This window comes from Euprymna scolopes, chromosome 2, assembly GCF_053919585.1.
Source record: "Euprymna scolopes isolate OS-2025 chromosome 2, ASM5391958v1, whole genome shotgun sequence".
Lineage (NCBI taxonomy): Eukaryota > Metazoa > Mollusca > Cephalopoda > Sepiida > Sepiolidae > Euprymna > Euprymna scolopes.
In genome coordinates, this window is record NC_136483.1 from 149,980,050 (window position 1) to 150,007,262 (window position 27,213).

General features: G+C 31.9%; 1 protein-coding gene across 2 annotated transcripts in view; it reads left to right on the forward strand.

Moving 5' to 3' along the window:
* Window positions 1–27,213, forward strand: part of LOC145297600 (5'-3' exoribonuclease 1-like) — a 194,008-nt gene that overhangs the window by 19,644 nt on the left and 147,151 nt on the right. For both annotated transcript variants that reach the window (XM_080143661.1, XM_080143669.1), the window contains exons 2-6: window positions 3,326–3,457; window positions 7,652–7,752; window positions 11,377–11,474; window positions 17,811–17,920; window positions 25,865–25,975. In XM_080143661.1, coding sequence (XP_079999787.1) covers window positions 3,326–3,457; window positions 7,652–7,752; window positions 11,377–11,474; window positions 17,811–17,920; window positions 25,865–25,975 — 552 coding nt within the window. The remainder of the gene's footprint in view (window positions 1–3,325; window positions 3,458–7,651; window positions 7,753–11,376; window positions 11,475–17,810; window positions 17,921–25,864; window positions 25,976–27,213) is intronic.

Below are 27,213 nucleotides of genomic sequence, written 5' to 3' on the forward strand. Positions count from 1 at the left end.
ACCCTGAAAATATCGTAAAAATAGAATCAATAGAAAAATTTTGATAGATTTTTAAAATTTTAAAATTTAAAAATATTGAGTTTAAAAATTTAAAAATATTGAGTTCGGAAAATTCATTACTGTTTAAAAAAAAAATAAAAATATTTTTATTACTTTTAAAACAACTGTAATAGTTTATTTTGGAAGTATAATCCATAAAGAAAATAAATAACCCACTTTTAACAGAGAAATTACGAGATTTTTATATTGTATTCGCAGTTTCGTGTTAGGGGTGTCAAAAATTCCTACAAAAATTCTGATACTGCTAGCACATACCTTGTTCTGAGACTGGTATGATGTTGTAACAGTGGCAAATATTGATGTTACGGATATGATCAATTCCCTTTTTATTTTCTTCCTCCACGAGGGCAGTTAGAGACGAGGTCGGTTTTTAGTGTGTGTGTGTGTGTGGGGGGGTCCAGTTCTCCAAAACTGGTCATTCTGTATTGGGCAAAAATTTAAGTTACTTCAGTCTAAAAGGATTTCTCTTTCAATAACCAAAGACAGAAAAAATGAAGTAATAGTATGAGAACAGATACTACACTTTGGAATATTTATTTTTAGAAAATATCTTTAAAAAGTACATTTAAAACAAATGAGGTAATGAGTAGGACTATGATAACAGCATATTCTTATCATTGTTTTGACTTTCGAGTATATATCCGACACAGTTAATCAACTGAGAATTATATCCGTCTATATAAAAGCATATAAGATATCAACTGATACATATTCGAGAGTCAAAACGATGAAAAAAGTATGCTGTTGTCCTAGCCCTAGTAATGGGTCATCAAAAATGTGTGTGGGTGAGTGGGGAATATTGTTGGTTATCCTTGGTTTAAAGTAATAAAAATGTTTATCCTATTCTTAACTAGAATCATCTCGGTCACCACAATATCACATTTACACTAGGAGCTCTCTTATTTAAGATAGCCCTAAATAGATTAGAATTTTTTTTTTTTTTTTTTTTTTTTTTCCATGAATATATTTATATACAAACTAGCTGAAGTACTCTGTGTTACCGGGTTGTATTGGCTATATATGAATATTCCGTCCTCATACATTTTTTTTTTTTTTTTTTTTTTACATAGGCATCACCACATTATCAAGGCCAAGAGGCCACTCAAGGATAAGGGTTAAAGAGTGTACAGTAGAAATTGGACAATATAGTAATCATTAGTAATGAAAATTTGGTAAATTTGAAAACTTATATGGAACGGCTCATCAAGAACTTACTTACGTTAGACTTGAAGACAACCATATTGTAGTCAGCCGGAAAGCAGGAAAACGGAAGACAATTCCACAGGCGTGCAGTTCGAAGAAAGAAGCTTTGTTCATGGAATCTACGTTTAGGTTTAGGCACAGATAAAGAGTGGGGGGAATTATTGATAGTGTTTACAGCTAGACATAATTATCTTATTGGTTAAGCGGAACATTAATTCATAATGGCTTCTTTTTCCATATCCCCCATGAGGTAGAAGCGGTAGATACGTTTTAATTTAAAAAAGGTCTCGTCAGTAGCAATAATTTTCTTTTCTAGTTTAATCTTTTTTCTTTTAGTCCTTCTTCCAAAATATGATGCAAGAATCTATATATTAATATGATAGCGCTTTTGATTCCTCTTGCCGTAATATATGTTTAAATATATTTAAAATCATGCAGATATTCACATTTATTAATACAAAAATATGATGGCAAAAGTTTAAAAAAAAAAATAATTACTTGGTACCATCAGCTAGGATCGAAACCAAAATATTTTGCGTCCCAGTCGCGTGCTCTACTGATGTTGTTATTGAGACAAAGATAATAATGTCTAAATGTTAACGCACTTAAAATAATGAATTTTATGTGAACATGCACAGAAAGAAGTATAAACATGTCGGCTAGTTGGAAAGAACATTTTGCATTCTAACATGCCGATATGTCTTTGTGCTTTATTCATCAACCCAAACAAAGATTTTATTCCTCATAAACCATCCTTGGTGTATAATTATTATTTGCAGTATTACGTGACTAGTAGTTTAAGAGTTTACCTATTAAATATTTACACGCATATATACATCTATTTTATTTATATAGATTTCATTGGTATAAAATGGAGAAGGGAGAGATGGAACAAAAAGCAAAAAATTTGGTTAGCAAAATTTTCCTAACCCTTTCTAAAAATATGGTTTTCCGGTTTGTTCAGAACCAAAAAAAAAAAGCAGGCACATTTATCAGAGTCTAAAAAGCCAAAGAGAACTGAGTTGCTTGACATTACAGCTGCAAAATCCCAACTTATAAAACTAATTTGAAGTTAGGGTCTTGACTGTGACCCTGGCATGCCTTACCACCACACTAAACTTAGGGTTAGTGTTGGGGGGGGGGGTTAATGAAAAGCATGTTTGTGTTATCAACTAAATTCCAAAGAATCAATCAATAAATTAGAAAAATTTGACTGATAATCCCTAAGTCTAGAAGAATTGCTTCTTTACTGAAGAACAGTTACTTCACTTTGCTCCTAACTAAAAGGCCAAGTCTGGTCAGATTGGAAGTCCAAGGCAACATCTCCATTGCCATAATACCAATAGTATTCCTTCTACATCTTTTGTCTCTGAACGATATAATTATGTGCACCGTTGTTAAATATCCAGGCTGTGTGTACCAAGAAATAATTTTTGACAAGAATAGGTGCACCTCATGAAGACCTGCAAGAAACAACATAAAATAATTATCGGATGTACTAAAAGATCATTTGAATAAAAATAATGAACCTGACAGCAAATACCTGCAAGGGAAGAAACAACAAAAATGACTGATTGTCAAAAGCTAAGTTAAATGTTTGAAATATTATTTTTGGCAAAAAGTATCTACGGGTGTAATAAAGCCAAACCAAAATCAAGTCAATTCAGTGAAATGACCATCATTGAATAAAACACCATTGAGGTGTGCCTACAGTGACAATGCCATTCCAAGGGGCGTTTGAGGTAGTCATAAATGGGTATGTAATAACAACCGAAATAAATATCAGTATTGGTTGATGATTTTAACCCGAGAAGAATCAATCTGTTGAATTCCTGTGTGTGCATCTCTCTCCTAACATCTAATCATCCATCACCAACAATAAAGATATGTTATATTTATATACATTAGTTTGTTGTCATTCTTTTAAACACAGTGGAAATACAACACCTTCTTTGTAATGTGCATTTCATATTTTTTTTTTCTTTTTAATTATTAGTAAGCTATGTATTATAGTTTTTTCTCCATGTTTGTTTCTAACTGTTTTTTGTTATTTTCTTTTCAGATCCCAGAATTTGATAATTTATATTTGGATATGAATGGAATCATCCATGTTTGTTCTCATCCGGAAGATGACAATCCACATTTTAGAATATCTGAAGAAGATATTTTTATCAGTATATTTCATTATATCGAAGTACGTTTATTTTTATTTTTTTATTTTATTTATTTATTTTTTTACATATCCTACTCCAACTCTCTTCCTGATCTACATCAATGATCTTCCAAATAACATCCTAAGATCATTCGTTGACATTTCTGCTGACGACACTACTATCTATGGCAACACATCAAAGGCCGTAAATGACAAAGCTCTCCCTGACTCTCTCTCCTCTGATCTTGAGCACATGGTGCAATATCAATTGAAATGAATGTCTCTTGTCTTAGGGAGGCTGCATGTTTTGACAAGCTTCATTTTTACTCCTGCTCTGAAATGGAACACATACATCAAATCTGTTGCCAATGCCGTTGGAAAAATGGTGAGGTCCTTCTACCGCTCCAGTAGATATCTCATTCCTGATGCAGTTCTCTACCAATATAAAATGGAGTACTGTTGCCACATCTGGGCAGGAGCTGCTAGATGCAGCTTTGATAGAGTTCAAAATAGACTCCATAGCTTAGTGAAGGATGCCCTTTTCTCTTCCTTGCAACCTTTTTCCCACAGAAGAGATGTTGCGAGCCTGTTTCTGCTTTATCGTTATTTTCATGGCGAGTACTCGTCTGAACTTCAATCTATAGTTCCCCCCCCTTGTCAAACTTTCACAAAAAATACTCGTCTAGCGAAAAGCACTCTCAATAATTTCCCACACTCTTCATCTGTGCCTAAACCTAAACGTAGATTCCATGAGCAAAGCTTCTTTCTTAGAACTGCATGCCTGTGGAACTCTTTCGTTTACCTGCTTTCCAGCTGATTACAATCTGATTGTCTTCAAGTCCAACGTAAATAAGTTTTTGTTGAACCATCCCCCTAAGTAATCCAATTTACAAAATTTCCACTACTTGTGTATACCCATTAACCCTTATCCTTGCATGGCTTCAGGGCCTTGATAAGTGGTGACTCCTTTGTAAAAAAAAAAAAAAAAAAAAAACTATGGATGAAATAACAACTTTTGTTCAATTATACCATGCAAGCTGCAACACATCACTGAATAAGTTCTGGGTGTAACTGATAAAACAACTTTTAGGAAAAATGATAGACTCTTCCAGTGGTCAACCCTGTCAGTGAGGCATTAGAATACATTGACTACCCCCTTTCAGAGAGTAAAGTCCTTCAATGGGACCACCTTTTAATCATAGGTGGCGACCTGTAATGCTTAAAGACAGAATCCTGGTGGTTGAGCAGATCATGCTTAAGGTACTATAAGAACATGAACTGCAACACACCATTTTGGTCCTTACTTGGCCTAAGTCGAACGGTTGGACAGGCCTGATCCAATCAATTGGTTAGTCATGTCTAGCACTAATTAGGCAAACATAACAAGAAAATGCGCTGACACTCCCCCCTATTAAACAATAAACTGATTTAGTAAGCGGTGGCTGAAGGGTCAATCTACTTGACAGACAATGAACTCAACATGGATGAGAAACACCTTTTTTTTTTTTTTTTCTAAAAAAGGTTTAGAAATAAATGAAAGAACCTGGGTTCATTAAATGGTTGAGTATATCTCTTCTGTATCCTTCTTGTGTTGGGGCGAATGGGTCATACCTCAAACCTCCAATATAGGACTTCGAGATGGATGGGAAGCAAGATAGATGAAAAAAATAACATAAAATTATGTACAACAATAAAAAAAAAATTAAAAAAAAAAATATCATTCTGATTTCTCAAATCTTACCAGTTCAGACTCAAAAATTGAAATGAAATATAAAAACAAAAACTTCCCAACATACATAGTGATAGAATCAACTGATAAAAAACCTTTTACGAAAATATCACCTTTCAAAATTGAAAAAATATTCTCCAAAAGTATCAAACTAAAACAATTTAAAATCCCCCAAAATATCAAAATAGGATATTTGATAATAAACACATAACCATATATTTTTAACTCACTAATATGCCATAATTGTCAAAGATATGAACATCATCATGGTAAATGTACTTAACTCCCCCCCCCCAAAAAAAAAACATGCATAAGATGTGGGAGGAAAAAGATTAACACAAAAAAATGCAAAGACGAATCTAAATGTACTAATTGCAGTGAAAATCACTGGCCAAACTCCAAAAATTGCCCTATTTTGATAAAAGAAAAAGAAATCCTCAAAAAAATACACCAAAAATATTTCCTTCTTAGAAGCCAGGAAAACAATAGAAAACACCAATCATTCAGAAATAACTAAAAAAAAAAAACTGCCAAATACTAACATACCAAATCACCATATAAAAGCAACAAACCTATCCAATGTGAAAATAAGAAGCCATCACAAAACTCTTAAATGAAAATTTTACTAGAATTCAAAAAGAAAACATAAACCAAATTAATACTGAAAACAAAATCTATCCAAATAAAAAACAAAAAACAAACAAAAACAACTCAACAGAGGACCCAACAAAAACCCAACCAAATATATACTCAAAACCCTAAACCACAACTAGTTCTACAGACCCTGTTACTAACATGGAACTAAAAAGATGACACACCAAAAGCAGTACTTTAACCACTGTGCCATGGGTCCTTGCACAAGGATCCATGGCACAAGGTCCTTGGAAAAAAAAATACAATTACGAATTACTTAGAACCTCTAGCCAATCATGGCTGATGGATCGAGAGTGTGCTACTCCTGTGAAATAAATAAAGAATTCTGTGCAAAATTATATGCAGATTCCAGAGTTTGACAAGATAAACCTGTAGAAGGTCGGAGTTTGCATCAACTGAAGCATTGTGAAAATAACACTCGAGATAAGAACGGTATTCTGAACAATCAAAATAATACAAATAACCAATCCTCATCTCATGAAAAATTCAGAAATATAATTGACTGATGCAAAATTTTTTAAAATGGCTATTTAGAATAAAATATTGATATTTTAATCCTAAAGTAAAAATTTTCTCAGATTTTTATATAATATACAATAAATTCTTTACGATAAGTATTGTGTTTTAGTATTGTTGGCATCAATTGTCTTGGGAGATTAATGAAATTCTGTGGGCAAATTGCAATATCTGCTTTGACTGTGCAAGCATATCCTGAATCGGTATGCTCTGCTGCAGGTGCCATAAACATTAGTGGTGTCTAGTTGTGGGAGCTCTGTTGCAACCCTCTGCCATTTGTTTTCTCTCTTCCTCCTCCACTGCTAGTCTCTCCTCTCTTTTCCTCATTCTTCTTGGAGCATGCCTTTATAACTCTTCAGCTGCTGTAATTTTCAGCCACAGACTCCCAGCCTGTTGAGTCAATGCCACTTGTCCTCATATCTCACCTGCAAACATCCTTGTAGTGTAGGATAAGTCTTCTTGCCTGATCTGGAGTCTGTTGCAAGCTCACCATAAAGAATGTCCTTTCAGATCCTCCTGTCTATTCGCTTCAATATAATACAGCATTCAATGGGTTGATATGCCATAAAACTAATTAGTTTTGGTATTCGTCTGTCTTTAGGTTATATGATAGTGGATACCACTGGAAAGCTAAATGTTTTGGTTTTGATTCTAGCTAATTGCATCCAAGTCATATTTTTTCATCTGTTGAAATTTGGTACAATATAATAATCAACAAAGAATTGACTTTCTGCATAAACTAAACTATCATATTTAAGTATATTTTATGATTGAGCAATGCCAAATGGGATTCTATAATATATATCTCCAAGCAAATATTATTAAATGCAACAGAGACACTTTGCTTTATGATTCTTTTTTTTAATTTTTCGATTTTCCGTATAATCTTTTATATCAAAATCAAAAATATTCATGAAAGTTCCATAGATCTTGCTGTCACAAGCGCTTTCGATTCATCCACGAATCATCTTCACATGTCGAAGTAAACATGCGAAGGAGCGAAAATAAGAATTGAAAGTGAAAACTAAAATATACAGTAAACTGCGTTAGGTGATGATAAGTTAAAATATATAGTCGATGAAAAGTCTATTAAAATCAGCAAGTTCGTGGACACTGTTAGCAAAGTTCGCCCACTACGAACTACTATATATGAAATATTATTACAAGTGTAAGTGAGATTTTTTTTTTTTGTCTGATTTTCAAAAAACAGCTCACCAACAAGTATTAAAGAGTAAAAGATAATCTGAAAGAAGTTATTAATATTTTGGAACTTTATTCAAACAAATTTGGTTTTACTTTATTTAAAATTTGTTTCTGTTTATTATTTTTTCCCCCAGTTTTTATTCCGAATGATTAAACCACGAAAAGTGTTCTTTATGGCTGTTGATGGTGTCGCTCCTCGGGCAAAGATGAATCAGCAACGAGGAAGAAGATTCAGGTAATTCACACAAAATTAATCAAAATGTCTTGGAGACTTAATTTATGAGTGTTGTTCCAAAAGTAAAGCCTCCTATTTTTTTTTTTTTTTAACATAGTGGAAGAGCTAGGCATAATTGCACAGTCTTTGATCTTGATTTTGTTGATATTGTCAGAAGAGCTATGAAGACGGGAGTGATACCATTAATATGAAAGACTATTTTTGCTCTAAAAAAAAAAAAGCACAAAAATGCACAAACGTTTCAACACAACGTTTTGTGTTTTTGTTACATTATTAAAACATTCAGAAGTTTTAATATGATGACTAGTTATAGCTACCTGGTGTTGCATAGAAGTCTATTTTGTAGTTATTTTTGTCTTGCTTTTTTTGTTTCTTTTTTTTTTTTTTAAATTTAAAATAGGATTTTGAAAGTTAAATCTAATTATTACAGTTACTTTTGATTATTATTTGAATCAAATTGTTATGAAACTATAAACTATAAAAAAAAAATCTTATGTGTATTTATTAAATTATTGCATGTAAATAGCTTCCAGAATGTTCAAACTTTTAATGCTATTAATTTGAAAAGTAGAATGACTTTCTATCAAACTGTTTAAATGCTTCTAAATTCCTTTCAAATTTCGAAGGGGTCATGAAGGAAATCATTATTTTTCTTTTTTTCCAACTAGTAACAAAATATTAAAATGGCTGACTTTATGAACAAACAAAAAATTCTATGTGATCGATTTAATTTTTTAATTACATTTTTTTTTTTTAAATAGTTTTTTGATTCATTTTAGTTTTTACTATTGCATTTAATATTCAATCAGTAGTAAAAAAAAATGTCACTAGCTTGACATGTTGCCTGACATCATTACAGGAAAAATATTTGACCCCAAAATGTTAAAGAGTAAAGTCAATGTATCCTAAGTAATTCGAACTCATTACTACAGGCTAGCTGTCCAATTGTTAACCAATTATACCAAAGAGATCATTAAGCTTTTGTTCACTTTTTACTAGACTTGAACAAAGTATCTCAGACTGATTTTTTTATTTTTTTTATTACTGTTTTTTATTGTAACAAAACCACTGTACCAAATTTATCCTGATCACTCAGCAACCACGTTATGACTATGTAAAGTTTGTCAGAAATCGTATTTCATGTGATACCAAATGAGAAGCAAACTTCAATCTATAACTGAATATATAGGTTTTAATTGATAGTATGGCGACCTGGAAAAAATGGATGAAAATTCTTTGGGTTAGTAGATGTGAATGAGTTAAGGTAGCTGGTTCAGTTCACAGAGGAAGGCCAGGAAAAACATGCAAGGAAGTGATAAAATCGGACCTTGGGGATGAATAAAGGTCTTGCTGTAGATAGGGAGACTTTGGAAGTCAATTTCTTAAAGCTTAGCAGCATGGAAAATGGATGTTAAAATGAATATCATGATGATAATTGAGCAATTTTTAGAAATTTAATGTCATAGTTAAAAAAAAAAAAAAAAGAAAAGATATTAATAGAATCAATAATCTATAGATTGAACGATTAGTTATAAAAAGAGAGCAACTCCTGTTTGTCCAGAATTCACCCTATATTTAAAAAAAAAAAAAAAAAATAGGAAAATGTATACAATGTACTTACCCAGTGTTGAAAAAAGAAAATATCGTATTTCAAAAACCACCTAAATTAATCAAGTAGTTTTATTTTTAGAAAGAAAATAATTTCCATTTAAAGCTAATTTATAGAAAGTAATACAATGCAGTAGAGGATGGCCCACTTAAAAGTAGCCCAGAAAATGTAGTAGAGAGGAGAAACATTCTTTTATTGTTTTTTATTAAATTACCTGCAGCATTGTTTAAATTACCTGTAGTGTTATAAAAGAAGCTGGAAGTGCTCCCCGTTAACATCTATGTATTTCTGGGCATGTTTAATAACGTTTGCAGATATTGCCTGTAGATCTTCTCTGGTTGTTCTCCTTTATTTGGTCTAAAAATTGTGAGGATATATTTGCATAAACTTTGTTTTAAAGTCCCCCCCAAAGATAAAAATCACATGATGACAAGTCTGGGAACGTGGTGGCCATAACTGCTTATTGTTCTCTCTTCTGTAAACATGTTGTAAACTTGTGTCATTGATCTGTTAGACGTGTGACATGTAGCGCCATCTTGTTGGAAAAAAGAATTGCATTCTGTCTTGCAGCATCAATTGGTTGTTATGAGAAAGATTAGATAGATTGGGCTACTTTTAAATGGGTCACCCTATATAACAGATTAATACAAACTGAAGCAAATTAATAAGCTATGGAGATTCACCTTTTATTAATACAAGGTACATATTTTTTATTATGCTTGCATTGTGTTTTTACTTGTGTCAGTATGGTCAGATGGAAGTTTTTTTTTTTGTTTTGTTTTTACTTGGGACTCACCACTTATCAAGGCCCGAAGGCCAATCGAGGATAAGGGTTAATGAATGTAAGGTGGTAGTGTAGTAATCATTAATGGTGTAAATTGGATAGAATTTGATTATTTATGGAGACTGTTCAGCATTTGATTATTTATGGAGACTGTTTACATTTGATTTGAAGGCTACCACATTGTATTTAACTGGGAAGTAGGCCAATGGAACAGTGTTCCACTGGCGGCCAATTCTGGGAAAGAAGCTTTCTTCATGGAATCTACATTTAGATTTAGGCACAGATAGATAGTGAGGGAAATCGTTTATAGTGGTTGTAGCTAGTTGAGTGTTTTTTTTGTGAAAGTTTGGCAAGGGGGAACCATAGATTGAAGTTCAGTCGAGCACTTGCCATGAAAATAATGATATTTCCTTATTGTATGATATTTCGGGGGAAAATATACCTTCATCAGTTATGTGTTTGATTTTAGTTCAAATGTACACATGGGGGTATGCATTCCCCAGTAAATAACTAAACCCTTCTTAAAGAGTGAGAAGACAAAGCCTGGGAGCATGAATTCCCTAGAACTGCACAGGACTGTACTTCAACCAACAGAACAAGTCATTTCAACAATAGTCTTGTGGTGTTTGCAATAGTTTAGAGTTGCTTCCATTTTTTATGTACAAAAAAAGAACATCAAAACTTTGAAACTTACTATACAAAAAGGTTATTGATAGATTTTTTTTCTTTTTTTTTTTTTTTTTAACAAATGCTTTAAATATTTTTAAACACAAACTCACAAAAAAATTTCAAATGTGTAAAGATGTGCGTTCTCTGCTTTTTGGTAAAATTCCATTTTTCTTTTTATCCAGAAAAAACGGATTTTCACTAAAATTGCTAAAGCCTTCAATCGATCTGAGTTGTTCACTTTCTGGTCAATTTTTGTTATTTTAAATTATAAATAAATAATTTGATTTCTGTTAAATAACTAGAACCTTGCCACCTTATTTTTCCAAGTTTTTAAATTTAATGAAAATAAAATTTTCATTTGAGATACCTACTTCCAATAATGCGTTTATTCAATCTGCATATGTTAATAATAAAACCACTAATTCTAAGCTCAAAGCAAAACAGACACATAGCTTATAAAAGAGATATATTGACATAACATAATAAGATAAAAAAAATCTGTAGGCAATATTTTTCTCTCCATTTTCTTATTGATGTTTATTTTTTCCGTTTATTATTTTAGATCAGCTAGGGAAGCTGAAAATTTAATAAACCAAGCAAAAGAACGAGGAGAAATTCTTCCGACTGAAAAACGTTTTGATTCAAATTGTATAACACCAGGTAAGAGTTATTGCTCTTTAAAATGTGGAACATTATACTGTAAACCTGCACAGTGCTGCATGTTTAGCTAGGGTGCATAGATGCATGTTACATATGGCGGACCTACAACAGGAAAAGTATTTAGTTAAGAGACAACCTAAGAATGGGTTAATTTTTTTTTTTTTTTGACAAAATAATTTTTTATATGCAGCATAATCAAGTTAATACACCGTTTTTTCTCAGATCATTGATGTTAAGCAATGTTGAGCTTGGTCAGTACTAAAATGAGTGACTATATGGGAATTCCAGGTGCTGTATGTGCTCTCCGCTTATCTTGGCATTGTTTCCAATTGTTTAGCACTTCTCCTTTCCACTGGACTAGAACAGTGCCGATTCAGGAGAGGTGTGATTAGGGATTGTGCAACCCTTGCCTCACACTTACACACGCAGCTACCCTTATAAATGTTATCCATTGTCTTTCGAGACTGAACAGAGGCATCAAATGGTTTCTTGAAAATGGAGTTCATGTTGAGAAGTAGACCACTTGAAATGCCAACAGAATTTCACTCCAGATCTCCCTGGTAAATTCGTTATTATATCCATAGATTTAAATAACTGATAATTTTCAATGCATTTGCTATTTGGCTTACATCAAATAACAATAATGTCTTTCTATGTACATACTAGCAGGGAGACCCGACGTTGTCCGGAATTGAATGTAGATCAACAAATGTTCCACCTTCCCATACTTTTATTGTCATTGAAATTTGTGAAATAACCCATTTTTTAATCAAATCAATTGATTGCCTCTAGTTATGGACTCCCTCTGCAGTGTACCGAGAGGAATGTCTCCCCACAGTGATTTAGTTCACAATACATTGTAGTCTACATTATTAGGTAGAGAATCTACCGTTGATTTCTATAAAATTATCTGTAAAAATTATGACTTCAAATTTAAGATGCAAAAAAAAAAAGTCAAGTTTCATGGTTCAGTTGTGTTCTAAACAGAAACATTTTGAGTCCACACCTGTCTTATAAAAAGAATCTACAGTTGATGTTATAAGCTAGGCCCTTCTGCTTGTGCGGTGATAAAACTTCTCAAATGCACTAGTGATGTTAGACTGTATAAAAGTGTTAACTTTAGTCAAAATGACTTCTTCTTTAATCGGATTTTTTTGGATTATCGATTTTCAATACTTGGAAGCATTCTGATACAAAACCTACATAAGAAAATTCCCAAACACATCAAGTACCTTCCATGTGAAATTTTTCAGTCGTTTCAGAGTCCATAAGTAACAAACTAACACAGACCAAGTTCCTTTTATATAATAGTAGAGACAGAGATAAGCAAGACAGATGAGGGATTTGGGCCAATTGATAAGATCCTGAACTCTATTTGTCTGTAGGAGCCTTTTGTTTTAGTCAGGCTCTGGATACCATCAGAAATTTAAGCAAACCCATCTGTTGTTTTATGTTCAGTTAAAAGGGATTCTATTGTTCTAGTTGTAAGCCTGTTATTTAGTTGAGAAAATAAGTATCATTGTAAATTCACAAAATAAAATACTCCTTTTAAAACTCATGGTTGTAATTTTATTTAGAAAAGAAATTTGTTACCACACTGACCAAGACCATGTGATTGAGATTAATGGAGCTGGTGGCTTTCCTTAGTGTTTCTGGTGTTTGTCGCTAGAATCAGGAATGGCTGAAACCTGCCAAGAACTAAGCTGCTAATCAACCGAGGTGGACCACCTTAATGTGGAAAGCAGTGAATTTATTTAAATCTGGCTCAACCAACCCTGGGTGAAATGCTGTTTTATTGAGACTAAGGCCAGTGTCGAATTCGGGCAGAGACAATGAGCAGACGATTATGGCCTGAGCAGTGAATGCATATAAACACAAGTTTACAATATTGTAATAACGATTTGGTGTCTAAGATTTATTTATTTATTATGCTTTGGGCATTTCTTATTTTATCAGTAATCTCATGTCAACTTAAAAAATCTCATGAATCAAAATTAAATAAAGAAGAAAAGTGACATACATTGTTTATTTATAACTATACTAGCAGAGATACCCGTACACATATTAATTGAATGTACTGATTTTGTAACAGTAAGAAATCGATTCTACAAATAAAACAATATATATTAAAGAGTTATTTGATAAAAACAATCTCCACACCATACTCTCATATCTTAAAAAAATTGGCCTTTATAAAAAAATTTAAAAAGAAACCTTTATACAACGGTCCTGGATATGACCTAAAACTATATCCGATGGTGAGGTCCCACCTTGCGGCCCTTGGGGAGTGTGGAGCCACCCTTTGATTGCCATTGCTCTCAGATCCACTCTGACCTGGAGTGGTAGTACTTGTTAGGGTCCCAACTATGGGTTAAATAGAATCCGACTTAAAAAACAAATATACTCCATTAAAAATCGTTCCTCAAAATAACTAGATTCGGCATTAAATAACCTGAAAACGGTTGATATGCCGTAAAACAAAAACAACCAACCAACCAACCGTACTTTATGAGGGATTTGCTGTATGCTTGGGTACCTACTTCGTGGGTACCTAAGCGTACAGCAAAGTGCCAACCTTAACCATGACCTTGAAAAACTGTGTGCACCATCTCTAGGTAGAAAACCATCATCATGCCAGGTTTGGTCATGATTGATCCTGGTGTTGATGTGGGCTGTAGGAGAGTTGTACACACACACTAATGCTATGACATATATATATATATAACTACTTCATTTACTCACATAAAATTAATATACGAAAGTGTAGATTTATGCGTAAACTTTAAGTATTTACTTCAAAAGTGCTCAATACGTAGGTAGAGCTAGTTAGTAATTTATAAAATATATATGGCGATTAAGCTACACTGAAACGCCGAATATTCAGTGTAGCTTAATCGCCATATATATTTTATAAATTACTATATATATATATATATATATATGTGAAATAGAATGGAGGTGGAAGGACCTGAATACTCAACGATTCATCCAAATTATGCAGGATTTTTCAAGAGAGATGGTCATTGACAAGAGAGTCAGAAGATTTGGGGCTGTATATAATGATGGGGGAGAGTAGCATGTTTTCCTTATGTAAATTAGATGTCTATATACATATATACATTTTATGAGAGAAAATAAATTAGAGTAAATTAGCATAGTGGATTACATCTAAAAGTTAAAATATCGTAGAGATTTAAAAGATTGCATCTGGAAATATAACCGTGATAGATTAAGTAAATAAAATGAAACAAGATTACAAAGAGAGTTTTTAAAATTTTGAGATAATTGAATTGGGATAAAATAGCATAGTAGCTTAAAAGATGGCATCTAAAAATAATAGGTGATAAAATGGAGTCTAAAGATAGACAGTGATAAAATAAAATACAGTAAATAAGTAAAATAAAAATAAAATGCAGTGAAATTACGAATGGATTTTTTTAAAAAATTATATATATATATATCCACGATCACCGCCCAAACCAGGGATGTCACTCTACCAAAACGATACATAAATGCATTATCACACATAGCTAGCGACTATAATATTATCGTCTCACCTGCTGATTGTGATAATGGAAACAACTGAATACAAATATAAAATACTTCAACTATTACAAGATGAAAACACATATGAAAAAACTACTTCCGAAATAATACATAAAGAAATTGACAAATTTAACAAATCTTACAAGAAATTAATAAATAATGATAAAATATGGACTACCTACATAGAATATCATCCTAAAATTCCGACCTTATATGGTTTACTCAAAACACATAAAAATAACAACCCACTACGCCCAATCATTAAGATAGCACGAGCCATCACAAAACTCCTAACGCCATTATTGGGCACAATTAGCAATTCCCATATAAGAAACTCTGTCGACCTTCTTAATAAGATAAAAAAACATAGATATGAAAAATAAAACCATTAATAGTCTCGATATAGAATCTTTATACACTAATATCCCTACCAAGAAATGCCTCAACCTTCTTTCAAAACACTTGAACAAAATAAAAATTAAGTTACCTCTGCCAATAGATTAATTAAAATTATAAGTATATGCATTGACATGACGTATTTCATATTCGATGGACTCTACTACAAATAAAAATTTGGACTGCCCATGGATAACCCCCTAAGTGGGGCTTTGACATGTCTATTTTTGGAAATTATAGAAACCGGACCCATGAAATATAAATTGTCCAAGGGCACTTCCTACTATAGATATATAGATGATATTTTAATTTTCCTCTCCATGTCTTCCAAAATAGAGAATATCACTTATAAATTAAATAAGATCGAACCCACTATTAACTATACATATGAAAGAGAAAATAACAACTCCATACCTTTTCTGGACATCAATATCATAAATAACAATGATCGTCTAAGTTTTAAAGTCCATCGAAAGTAACAAATAAAAATGATTACATACATTTTTATTCTCATCACGATGATAAAGTAAAAAGAGGTATTCTAATAGGATTTTTTCTTAGGGCCCTGAGAATATGCAGTGAAGAATACATCAAGGAAGAATTTGAGTGTATCGAACGTACATTCATGAACTTACAATACCTACAACATTTTTTGATAAATACAAAAAGGAAAGCACTAAAAATTTACCATAACCGAAACCGAGACAATTCCCTAAATAGCCAGATACATGACAGACAACATTCCCAACTAATAAAAATAACGACACAATCTATAAGAACCTAAATAAGACAGGCATTCAAATAACAAAACTAAACTCTTTAACAATTAGGGATCTAACACGTAAAATTATGACTAATACCAACACTAACACCAAAGCCGGAATATATTCCATACCCAGCCTTGATTGTGGGAGAAACTCAACGTAAATTAGATAAAAGAATATATGAACACAAAAGAAATGTGAAAAACAACAATACACTCAACGCCATATTTTGTCACATCATGGAGAACGACCACCATTTTAATTTTAACAAAGCAACTTAAACACATACATAACAGATCCACACGATGTTTGAGTCGGCTATAATCTCCCATTCCAGCAATATAATTGAACAAAGAAAAATTTTTTTCCACGTTGCTCCCTATCTGTCGAAAATAATTATTAAAGAGAACAATTTAGACACAGGTTAAACTCAACATATATATATATATATATATATATATATATATATATATATAATTTAAAAAAAAAAAAATCCATTCGTAATTTCACTGCATTTTATTTTTATTTTACTTATTTACTGTATTTTATTTTATCACTGTCTATTTTTAGACTCCATTTTATCACCGCCTATTCTTATTTTTAGACGCCATCTTTTAAGCTACTACGCTATTTTATCCCAATTCAATTATCTCAAATTTTAAAAAACTCCCTTTGTGATCTCGTTTCATTTTATTTACTTAATCTATCACGGTTATATTTCCAGACGCAATCTTTTAAATCTCTACGATATTTTAACTTTTAGACATAATCCACTACGCTAGTTTACTCTAATTTATTTTCTCTCATAAAATGTATATATATACATAGACATAATTTACATAAGGAAAACACGCTGCTCTTCCCCATCATTATATATAGCCCCAAATCATCCGCCTTTCTCGTCAATGACCATCTCTCTTGAAAAGAACGCATAAATCGGGCGAAACGTTGAGTATTCAGGTCCTTCCACCTCCATTCTATTTCATCTCATCGGATTTAATCCAGCTCAACAATATAAATATATATAGTATAATGATGTTGACACAGCGGTTTTCATTATATCACCAAAGTCAGGCGACATTAAGTCTGGTCAGGCATCCAGGCTAATTCGCAATAATATTAAGAGGAACTAATATACCCCAGACAAACCCAACAAACAGCTAAATCCCACCCCTACGCAGAGATCCTCAAGTGTAAGAAAGCCTTCTACTCCAATAGTTTCTTCCCCAGAACTGCTAGACTTTGGAACTCCTTTCTGCTTTCCCAACTGTACTGATATGCAGAAGTTCAAGTGTAATGTGAACAGCTGCCCATCTCCCTTCATAATATCCCTGCAACTTATGTACTCGATAGTAGACCGCTATTTCAAAGTGGCACTGTGCCTTGTTTGGGATGAAAAGTGAATAAATAAAAAAACAAAAAAAAATGTCATTTAGTACATTCTAAATATTTCATTGTTTGAACAGAAATAAATATTATTGTCATAAAATGGTTACCTAATTTTTCAGTGCTTGATTGATTTGTTGGGGTGGGGGAAAAAATAAATTAGCTAATCAATCTGCTACTTTACATTTTTAATTTGATATTAATTTTTTTACGTTTTTATTTAGATGTATTTTTTCACTTACAGGCACACAATTCATGGTAAAATTACAAACACAATTGCAATACTTTGTTGTCCATAAAATCAGTACAGATCCACTTTGGCAGGGAGTTGATGTTTACTTATCAGGACATGAGGTAAGCTACCTCTTTCTGTTTTTCTCTCTTGCTCACTCTGCAACAAAATAGGACCCTCTCTTTCTAAAAGAAAATAATCTTCTTCACCAAAATACAAACCAGCCCCCCCCCAACTATGTGTACACAGTAACATACCAAAGCAATAATATAGAACCAGAACAACGAAACCAAGAACATGATGACTAACTGAATCAAACAACCCACAACAGACAGTACACTACCCACCAGCAAGTACAATACTAAAAATATTAACACTTGGAAACCTATACAAAATAGCTTCCCACAAAACCTTTTGTTCACTCTCTCACAAACTGATATATTGGAATATGAAAAAAAAACATGATTTATTATAAATACTTAAAAATGTAACATTGTTGGGGGCAGTCCTTGTCCCCCCCCCCTACGCACGCACGCGTCATTAATGGCACTGGTTTGAATCACAGGGTTTATCTAGGGGAGATAACTAAAAACTCAATTTTCACTAATTGTCTTTGAAAACCATTTTCATTAATATTTAATTTTCTACTTTATTGTTTAGTAATTTTTGGATATGTTCATTACTGTGACATGACAATTAAGTAGATACTGTTGGTTTTATTTTAAATTCAATATTTCGATTTTTATTAATAAAAATAGATTTTGAAGACAATTTTTTAGTTATCTCCCCCAAATAAAACCCATGATTCAAACTAACACCTCATTATTTCTGTCGATAGTAAAAGTTCTCTATCTCTCTACCATAAGTAGTTGATGACGTTTAGTCCTAAAGATGTCATATAGTGATGTAGAGATCTTATTTTCCGTCTCTTTATGCCTGAAATAATCAAAACCATTAAAAAAAAATAGCAAATAACTCCATTATTTGCTCAGAGATCTTTATTTCTATTAGTAATTTGCAGCAAGGAGGAGGACTCAAACACATTTGATCACTTTAATCCTAAATTTCCAAAAGCAGTAATTCTAGCTTTTCTGACACACGCTTCCTCCCATGACATCTTCTCCTACTCGTGGTCCTATTTCAAAAACTTTAAAATTCCTATCGAATTTTCCACTTTTTTCATGTGAAAAATTATGATTTTTAACCGCTTTACTGTTATACACCATATTGCAACACAAGTTAAAAAAAAAAAAAAATTTATTCTTATTATAGATTTTATCGCTAATTCCAGAAAATCAAGCTCTCTGTCCAAGTAGTAATACACACGGACGAAAAAACGCTTTGGATAATCACAGATTTCAAGGTAGTTCTACTAAAATAGCCATATTTTTTAAACCAAAGCACTTCAAGTCTTCAAATTACTACTGTTTTGTTCGGAAATGAATATACTTTCAAATGAATTAATAAATATGAATGTACATTATATATTTTAAGAGTTTTGAGCAAATAAAGTGATAAAAATGTGAACGTCATAAAATGGCGTTTTCGGTAAGGTTTTGTAATGACCCCCCCTGTTTTCTAAAGGTCCGTACCGTGATTGTATGAAGAATTTCGTCATGAAATTTGGGAATCAATAAGAAGAGGTGTTAATCTTAATACTGTCAAGTGTCCGAAATATTTTTGACCATTTCTTTTTTTGTTGTGTTAAAAATAAGACTTTAATATGCCGAGTATCGAACATTTTGAAAAAAAAAAATTCTTCGGACACCCAGTAGTAAGTAAATCAATCTTTTTACTATCTTTATCAATTAAAAGTATTATTTTATGTTGAGTAGGACCGCGGTAATTGATAATTTAAAAGGACCTACCCGAAAAAAAATTGTTTCTATTTCTCGAATTTGGTCAAATGAAGTTAATATTACTAGAAGCAGCAGCAGCTACAGCCTGTAGAATCAGCCATAGCACAGTGTATAAACAAACACGCGTTCTTTAATTTTTATTCAAGAACGAATTAAGAAAAACAAAATGAAACATAATGAAAATAATTAAGAAAAACAAAATGAAACAAAATGAAAACATAATGAAATATGAATATAAATGTTCTTATGTTTAATTAGAACTATTTTGTTATCAGAATAACATTAGTTTAGAACTATTCGGTTTTCAGAATGTATAATAACAACAATCCCAACCAATTCGGCATTATGAATCTGTTGCAATTTCTCACATTTTTCGTCAAATTTAAAAACATGGTTAAAAAAAACAAAATAAACTTTTGTAGATATATAGCTTGCATGCACTTTTATTCTTTAAATTAGTTTTGAACAGCGAATTAAAACAATGTTTTACTGCAAACAGCCACAAATGTTTTTTTTCAAAATCAAAATAAGTATCAAAATCTCGTTGATACATAGATTCGAAAAAGTTGTCAAAAAACAAATATATAACAAATAAATGTTATCAAAGGCAAGATAAGTTACTTTTCTACCTAACTGGATAATTTTCTAGTGTTTTTATTTAATGTAACATGTTTATTCAGCTCGAAAAACGTACAGTGTTTACCGATGTATTGGAAAATTAAAAATGGCGCCCGGCCCGACTCTCTTTGACACGGTAAGTTTGAGAAAAGGAGTTAAAAATTAAAAAAAAAAAAACTATACAAAATACTGTTAAAAACTCACCGAATATATGTCGGCCTATGTCACGGTAACATATATTGAGCGAGTTTCTAGCAGTATTTTGTCTACTTTTTTATTTTTAACTCTTTTCCCCAAACTTACCGTTTCAAGAGAGTCGGGCGGCGGGCGCCATTTAAAATTTTCCAAAACATCGGTAAACACTGTTTTCAAGCTGAATAAACATGTTACATTAAATAAAAACACTAAAAAATTATCCAGTTAGGTAGAAAAGTAACTTGCTTTTGATAACATTTATTTGTTATATATTTGTTTTTTTGACAACTTTTTCGAATCTATGTGTATAGTAATACAAACCCTCAAAATCTATATCAATATTCTTGAAATTTTAAAAGCAGTTAGAAAACACATCAAACTACAATTAGGAAGCTTTTTATTTCGTTAATTTTTTTTTCTACTTATTAAGCGAAAGATATTTTTACAACCTGCTCCAGCGTAGTATAAATGGCCTATGGAATTAACACCTTCAACCTCGAAAATAGAAATCAACAAATTTATGGAATTTTCTTTGAAATTTCGCAACGCAGTTTCTTATTAAATTAAAACTAAATAAAGCCAATAATTATGAACTGCTAACAGTAAATATAAGTGATGAACGCTCTCTTTGAAAAAAAGCTCTCTTAACTTAACCTCTAATCCAAATTATGTGTGGCAAGTCTCCTCCTAAAACACTCTTTAACCCTAACAATAACACTAAGTTCGAGTGGCAAGCCCTCCTCCCCCTCCAACAAAATACCTCTGTAAGCCACATACAAGCATTTAAAACAAACAAACAAAAAATAGATCCTTCCTTAAAGAAAATACACATAAAAATAAATTGGTTAACTGTCCTAAAATGCTAGAATGGCCAGGAAATGGTGAATTATTTTACATTAAATTTTTGTGAAACTAACCGCTCCCCCCTCTAATATTGTTTTTGTTAGCTTTGTCTCTGTCAAGTTTTCAGTATGTTCACACATAATTTTCCTTAGCCCTACAATTAATTCAAAGTCCGAATGGCAACCCTCCACATATTCTCATTGCATAGAAACCCTCTTAAAACTACACATAATCAGCTTAAAAAAAAAAAAAAGCATGCATATTTTCCCATAGAAAAAAAAAGTTAACTGCCCTAAAATGCTAGAATGATCTGTAATAGGAAATTATTTTACATTCAATTCTAAAATAATTTGTTTATCTTTCATTAAAGTATTTCATGGCATTTTATACATAATTTCCTAAAAAAGTAGAATCACATTTTGGAGGGGTGGTCAGAAGGAGTTGAGTGGTGTTAAACAGAAGGTGTTAATCTACAGTAATACCAAAGAAATATTGCAATATATTCATTTTTAAATGGTCTTATGTTTAGATTTAAGTTTTTTGTACATAAAGCACATTATAATTCAACTTTGAGTTCTCCAACTTCTTTTCTGTTTATGGATACATGGCATTTTTAAGGAATTGCTGCATATTTATGCACATTTACTGCAGATTATTTGGAAACCATAAACTTTGGGAGATTTTCAGTTGCATATTCTGATTCCTTGTACAAAAATACACTTATACAGTAAATTTCATTTTTTAGTCTTGTGTTTTAACAAAGATATGACATTTTTACTGAAAAAAGTAGTGTAAAAAATGTGACGAAATGCATATGGTCTTAAAGAGGGGAAAATATCCAAACGTGTGAGGCACAAAAATAGCCATAACTTCCTTAATTTTAATCAGATTTTAAAAATTTAAAAAGATTCTTTCTTAGCTCATCAAGCTCTTTCTATGCATACCAATATTGATTCCATGAACAAAGCTTCTTTCTCAGAACTGCACGCCTGTGGAACTCTGTTCCGCTTGCCTGTTTCCCTCCCGACTTCAACTTGGATGTCTTCAAGTCCAACACAAACAAATTCCTGATGAACCGCCCCCTTAAGTAATGACACTTTATCAATTCTCCAATACTATTACTACACTATCCCATTGATTACTGTACACACAATAACCCTTATCCCCGAGTGGCCCTTGGGCCTTGATAAGTGGTGAACTCCATGTAAAAAATAAAAATAAATAAATAACTACCTCATAAAATCTTATCCTACTGAAGTTGTTTAATCTTATTACAGGACTTTGTTATGAATAAAATAAAATGTTATTTTTGCTGTTTTTATAGTGTAAATACAAATCTGACATTATTGTAACCTGTGCGAAATTAGAACCATTGACATTCAAATCAATATATTCGAAATATGCAATACAGTGTGCATGTGTGTGTATATATATATATATATATATATATATATATATATACATATATATACATATATATATGTGTGTGTGTGGTTTAATCCTTTTAAAATGCAGATTCAAAAAGTCTGATTCAAAATCTGTCCAGAGTTTTACTATTAGAGCAATCGTTCAAAATTGATAAAGTTTTTAATTTTTATTTATTTTTACTCATTTAATTTTCATTTATCTTTACTGTTTATTTATTTTCATTTATTTAACATTATTTATTTTTATTTTATTTATTTTTTTTTTTCAAATATTGCCTATAACTCAAACTCTTATCATTGCCTAGACCTGTTGGATCAGTATTTATATCATTAAATATTAGGAAATTCCAAGTTATGGCTGTTGCTTTCAAACAACAACCCAGACTTTTAGTTTTAAATAGATCAGCAGTTATGGCTGCTGCTATATTTCAAACAAGCATAAAAATTAAGAGTATTTGTACAGTTTGATTAAGACATTAAAAAATGAAAATGAAAATATCGAAAAAAAAAGGTTATATTGTACATATCCGTTTTGCACTGAAGATCTCCGAAAAAAAAAATTCATTTAATTTGATCGAGTAGTAGTTTTTTTTACAATGGAAAAACGTGTTTTTATGACAGCACGTTGAAGTCAGCCATTATGGAAATTTTTAACATGCCACGAGGAGATAACTCTATGTAAAGCGCAGAGACTCCCTCCCCATCTTTATTACTAGCTTTTCTTCCTAAAAATCCAACCTTTTGCATAACCAACCTTTTTATCATAAATTATTTTTTCGATGTAAACAAAAAACTATTCGATCAAATTAAGTGAATTTTTTTTGAGAACTTCGTTCCATAACGGATACGTACAATATAACCTTTTTTCCGATATTTTCACTTTTTAATGTCTTGATTAAACTGTACAAGGCTCTTGTACATTTAGATGATTTGTCCAGAAGATAACCCATTACAATTTATCTAAATTTCTTTTGTCTCTGGTTTGATGTTTGCATCATTTTGTATGGTTAGCCTCTACCTCTGTTTTAATGGATGTTATTCTTTTAGTGACGTCATCATTTCTGATGTCATCCATCATGTATGGTGACAAACAAGATATCAAGATCCACACTTTTAGTATAAACAGGGCTTGTACAAACTTGAAAAGTCTTTGAATTTTTTTTTTTTCCTCTTGAAAAGACCTTATTTCTATTACCTTGAAAATATAGAAAATGTCTTGGAAATTTCTGGAAAACTGTATTCTTTATGTCCAATAAAAGTTTGTTTTGAAATATTAAAAATAAAATCAAAATATATATACTATTAAATTATTTTTTTAAGTATTAATAAAAATGCCATTAAAATATTTTTTAAATATTGATAAAACTGAAATACATTATGAAATTGCATCATATTATTGTGGATAAGAGTTACATCCGTATCTGGTATCTTGTATTGTTTCATGATAAAGATTGAAATCTACGTCTATTTTTGTTCTCATTTATAATTTTTTTAATTCTTCTTCAAGGGAGAGAAGTAGTGGAGGCCGTCATGAATAAAACTACCCCCCTCCTTTAGGCTGGCAAGGCAAAAAAAAAAAAATGGACAAGATGGCAGCCATCTTAGTTGGAAATTTAAAAGCCGTAAAGAGAGTTAATATTTGAGATGAATAAAAATCATTTAAAACTACTTAAAAACACCAAAAAAATGATGCAAAGTAACTTTTGGCTATGGTAACAATATTTGTTGAATATTTGATTTTATTCCACTTTTTCAAATCACTATGGATTGTAAAACAAACCCCAAATTTTGTTTTGAAAACTTTAATTTTGTCTAGAAAAGGCCTTGAAAAACTTTGAAAAAGACTTGAAAAGGAACTTTGAAAATCTGTACGAACCCTGATAAAACTAGATCCCCATGGCTTTATGCAGTTTGTCTCAAACTCTGGAATCTTTCTGCCAAACTTGGGAATCTGCATGAAATAGGGAACCCTTTATTTAATCCACAGAGATAACATGCTCTCATTCCGTTAGCCATTTCCGGGTAGAACTTTTAAGTACTTTATCTATACAAATTTTCATGTTCAACAAAGCGATTCCCAAGTTTGACAAGATACGCCCAAAGAAGGTTGGAGGTTACATCGGCTGAAATGTAAGAATAACACTAAAGATGAGAACAATAGTCCAAATGATACGAATTGTGACACAACATGTCTAACCAACTGTGATTCCATTATTCAAAATCAACCAAGTCCTCATTGAAAGTTGTTGTCCAGGTTCTTAGTTGTCCACGAATGTGTTTGTACAACCAAGGAAGGTTTACATTGCAAAATAACTTACTCTCCAGATGAAAATCTGCAACTCTCCTTTAGATACCTTCTCTACTCAAACTGTCTCCTTCCAGTTCCTCATATAATCCTTTGTTTGAAGTAGTTTCAAATGCTGTCCTTATACTGTTGCATTGCATCAATGTTTACAACAACAGCACATTCTGGAGGTTTATAAAAATATAAGTGAACGCACCTTTTTTTTTTTTATCCTGCTTTTGTACCGTTTGGCCCGGTCCCCAATGCATCACGACAGACACAAGTCTTGTTTCTTTCTGGACAAATGGGTTTTATTCAGTCAAAATCGCGTTAGTGTTTCTCATCCTTAGGAGGATGTTTATTTTGCTATGGTTTTAGCCGACATTTACTTTTATCTCATCATCTCCCTGAGAACTCTGCCAATCTATCTTCTCAGGGAATCGGACTTTTTTCTGATCTGCTCTGACTTCCCCAATCAGACTTTCTGCTAACTCATATGAATCTTCCTCCAAAATCGAGTTCCACAGAATCCTTCTGTGATGTGGTGATCCATTGCTCTGCCTGTTCAACCCATTTCTAATTTTGCCAGTCTGTCTACGTTGGGACCGTTATACGACACTACTCATCTTCCTGCTTGTGCTGAGGATTCTTTCCGAGATGTAACCCATTGTAAAATGATTGCTTTAAAGGTGTATCATCTCTCATGCGAACCGTGTATCCTTCCCAGAATATTTGATAGCATGTTACGACATGGATCTCTGGATTAGATATATTTGCGTATTGAGGCAATAAAAAGGTGTTTGTATAATTTTTTCTTTTCTTTTAAACTCATTTTTCCAGACTCCTGGTGAAGGAGAACACAAGATCATGGATTTTATTCGATATTCACGTTCACAACCAAACTATGATCCAAACACAAGGCACTGCTTGTATGGACTTGATGCTGACTTGGTGAGTAAAACTTTAATTTTTTTTTTTTTTTTTTTTTTAAGACTAAATACAAACAAATACTGATTGCAATATTGATTTGGAGTATTCAATGAGGGTGCTATGATGAAGTGGGAGGTAAATAATTGCCTCTCTTGATGGACCTGTTTCGCCTTCAGTGTTAAATATGGATTGTTTTTTCGGTACTTCTATGGTTTAATCAAGATATTAAAAAATAAAAATATTGAAAAAAGTTATTGTATGTATCCATGAAGTTCTCTGAAAAAGAATTTCACTTAATTTGATCAAATAGTTTTGTTTTTTTTCAGTGGAAAAAGTGTTTTTATGACAGCGCACTTAAGGTAGCCATGTTGGATTTTTAGAACACACCACGGGGAGATAACTCAGTCTAAATCTCCGACACCTCCCCTCCCCATGTTACATAGTTTTTCTTCCTAAAAATCAAAACATGGCTACCTTTTGATCAGTATCATAACAAATTGTTTTTTTTTCACAGTAAAAAAAAACAAAAAAAAAACTACTTGATCAAATTAAGTGAAATTCTTTTGAAGAACTTCACTCCAAAACGGATACCTAAAATATAACTTTTTTTGATATTTTCATTTTTTAATGTCTTGATTAAACTGTACAAGTACCGTTTTTTTTCTTTGTATCCGGAGACTTGCAGTTTCATTGTGATAAGTTATATGTCTTGCTAGCACTAGTCATCTTCTTTCAATGGTTAACAGTCAAAGTTGCACTTTTGTGTCATTTTTACACATTTTTAGGGATAATGGGATTTTCCAAATGTTTAGGATGGTTTGATCAAATTATTGCTTGCATTATGATTTTTATACACTACAAATGATGTCATATTTATAAGGATTCTTGGCACTTCTAAATTATACAAACGAAAAAAAAAATTTGAATTTCAAGTGAAACAAATGGTACCTAGGTTTCAGATATTAACATATCCAAAAATTAAGAAAAATGATAGGTAGAAAAATAATCTATAAATATAAAAGCAAAAATCTGTGTATGTTCGCTTTTTGTGTATGTCCAAGAAAGGCTCTTTTCCCAGAAGCGGTCGGTCGGCTCACAACTTAAAACTTTTTATGTCACATATAAATCATAATATCTATGAGTTAACACCGGAGCTCGCCTGTCTATTTAATTTGCTCGACTTTGAAAAGATAAATATTCAACATTTTTCGCTCGCCGCATGTGGATTAGGCTTTTTCATATAATAAAAGCGACACTAA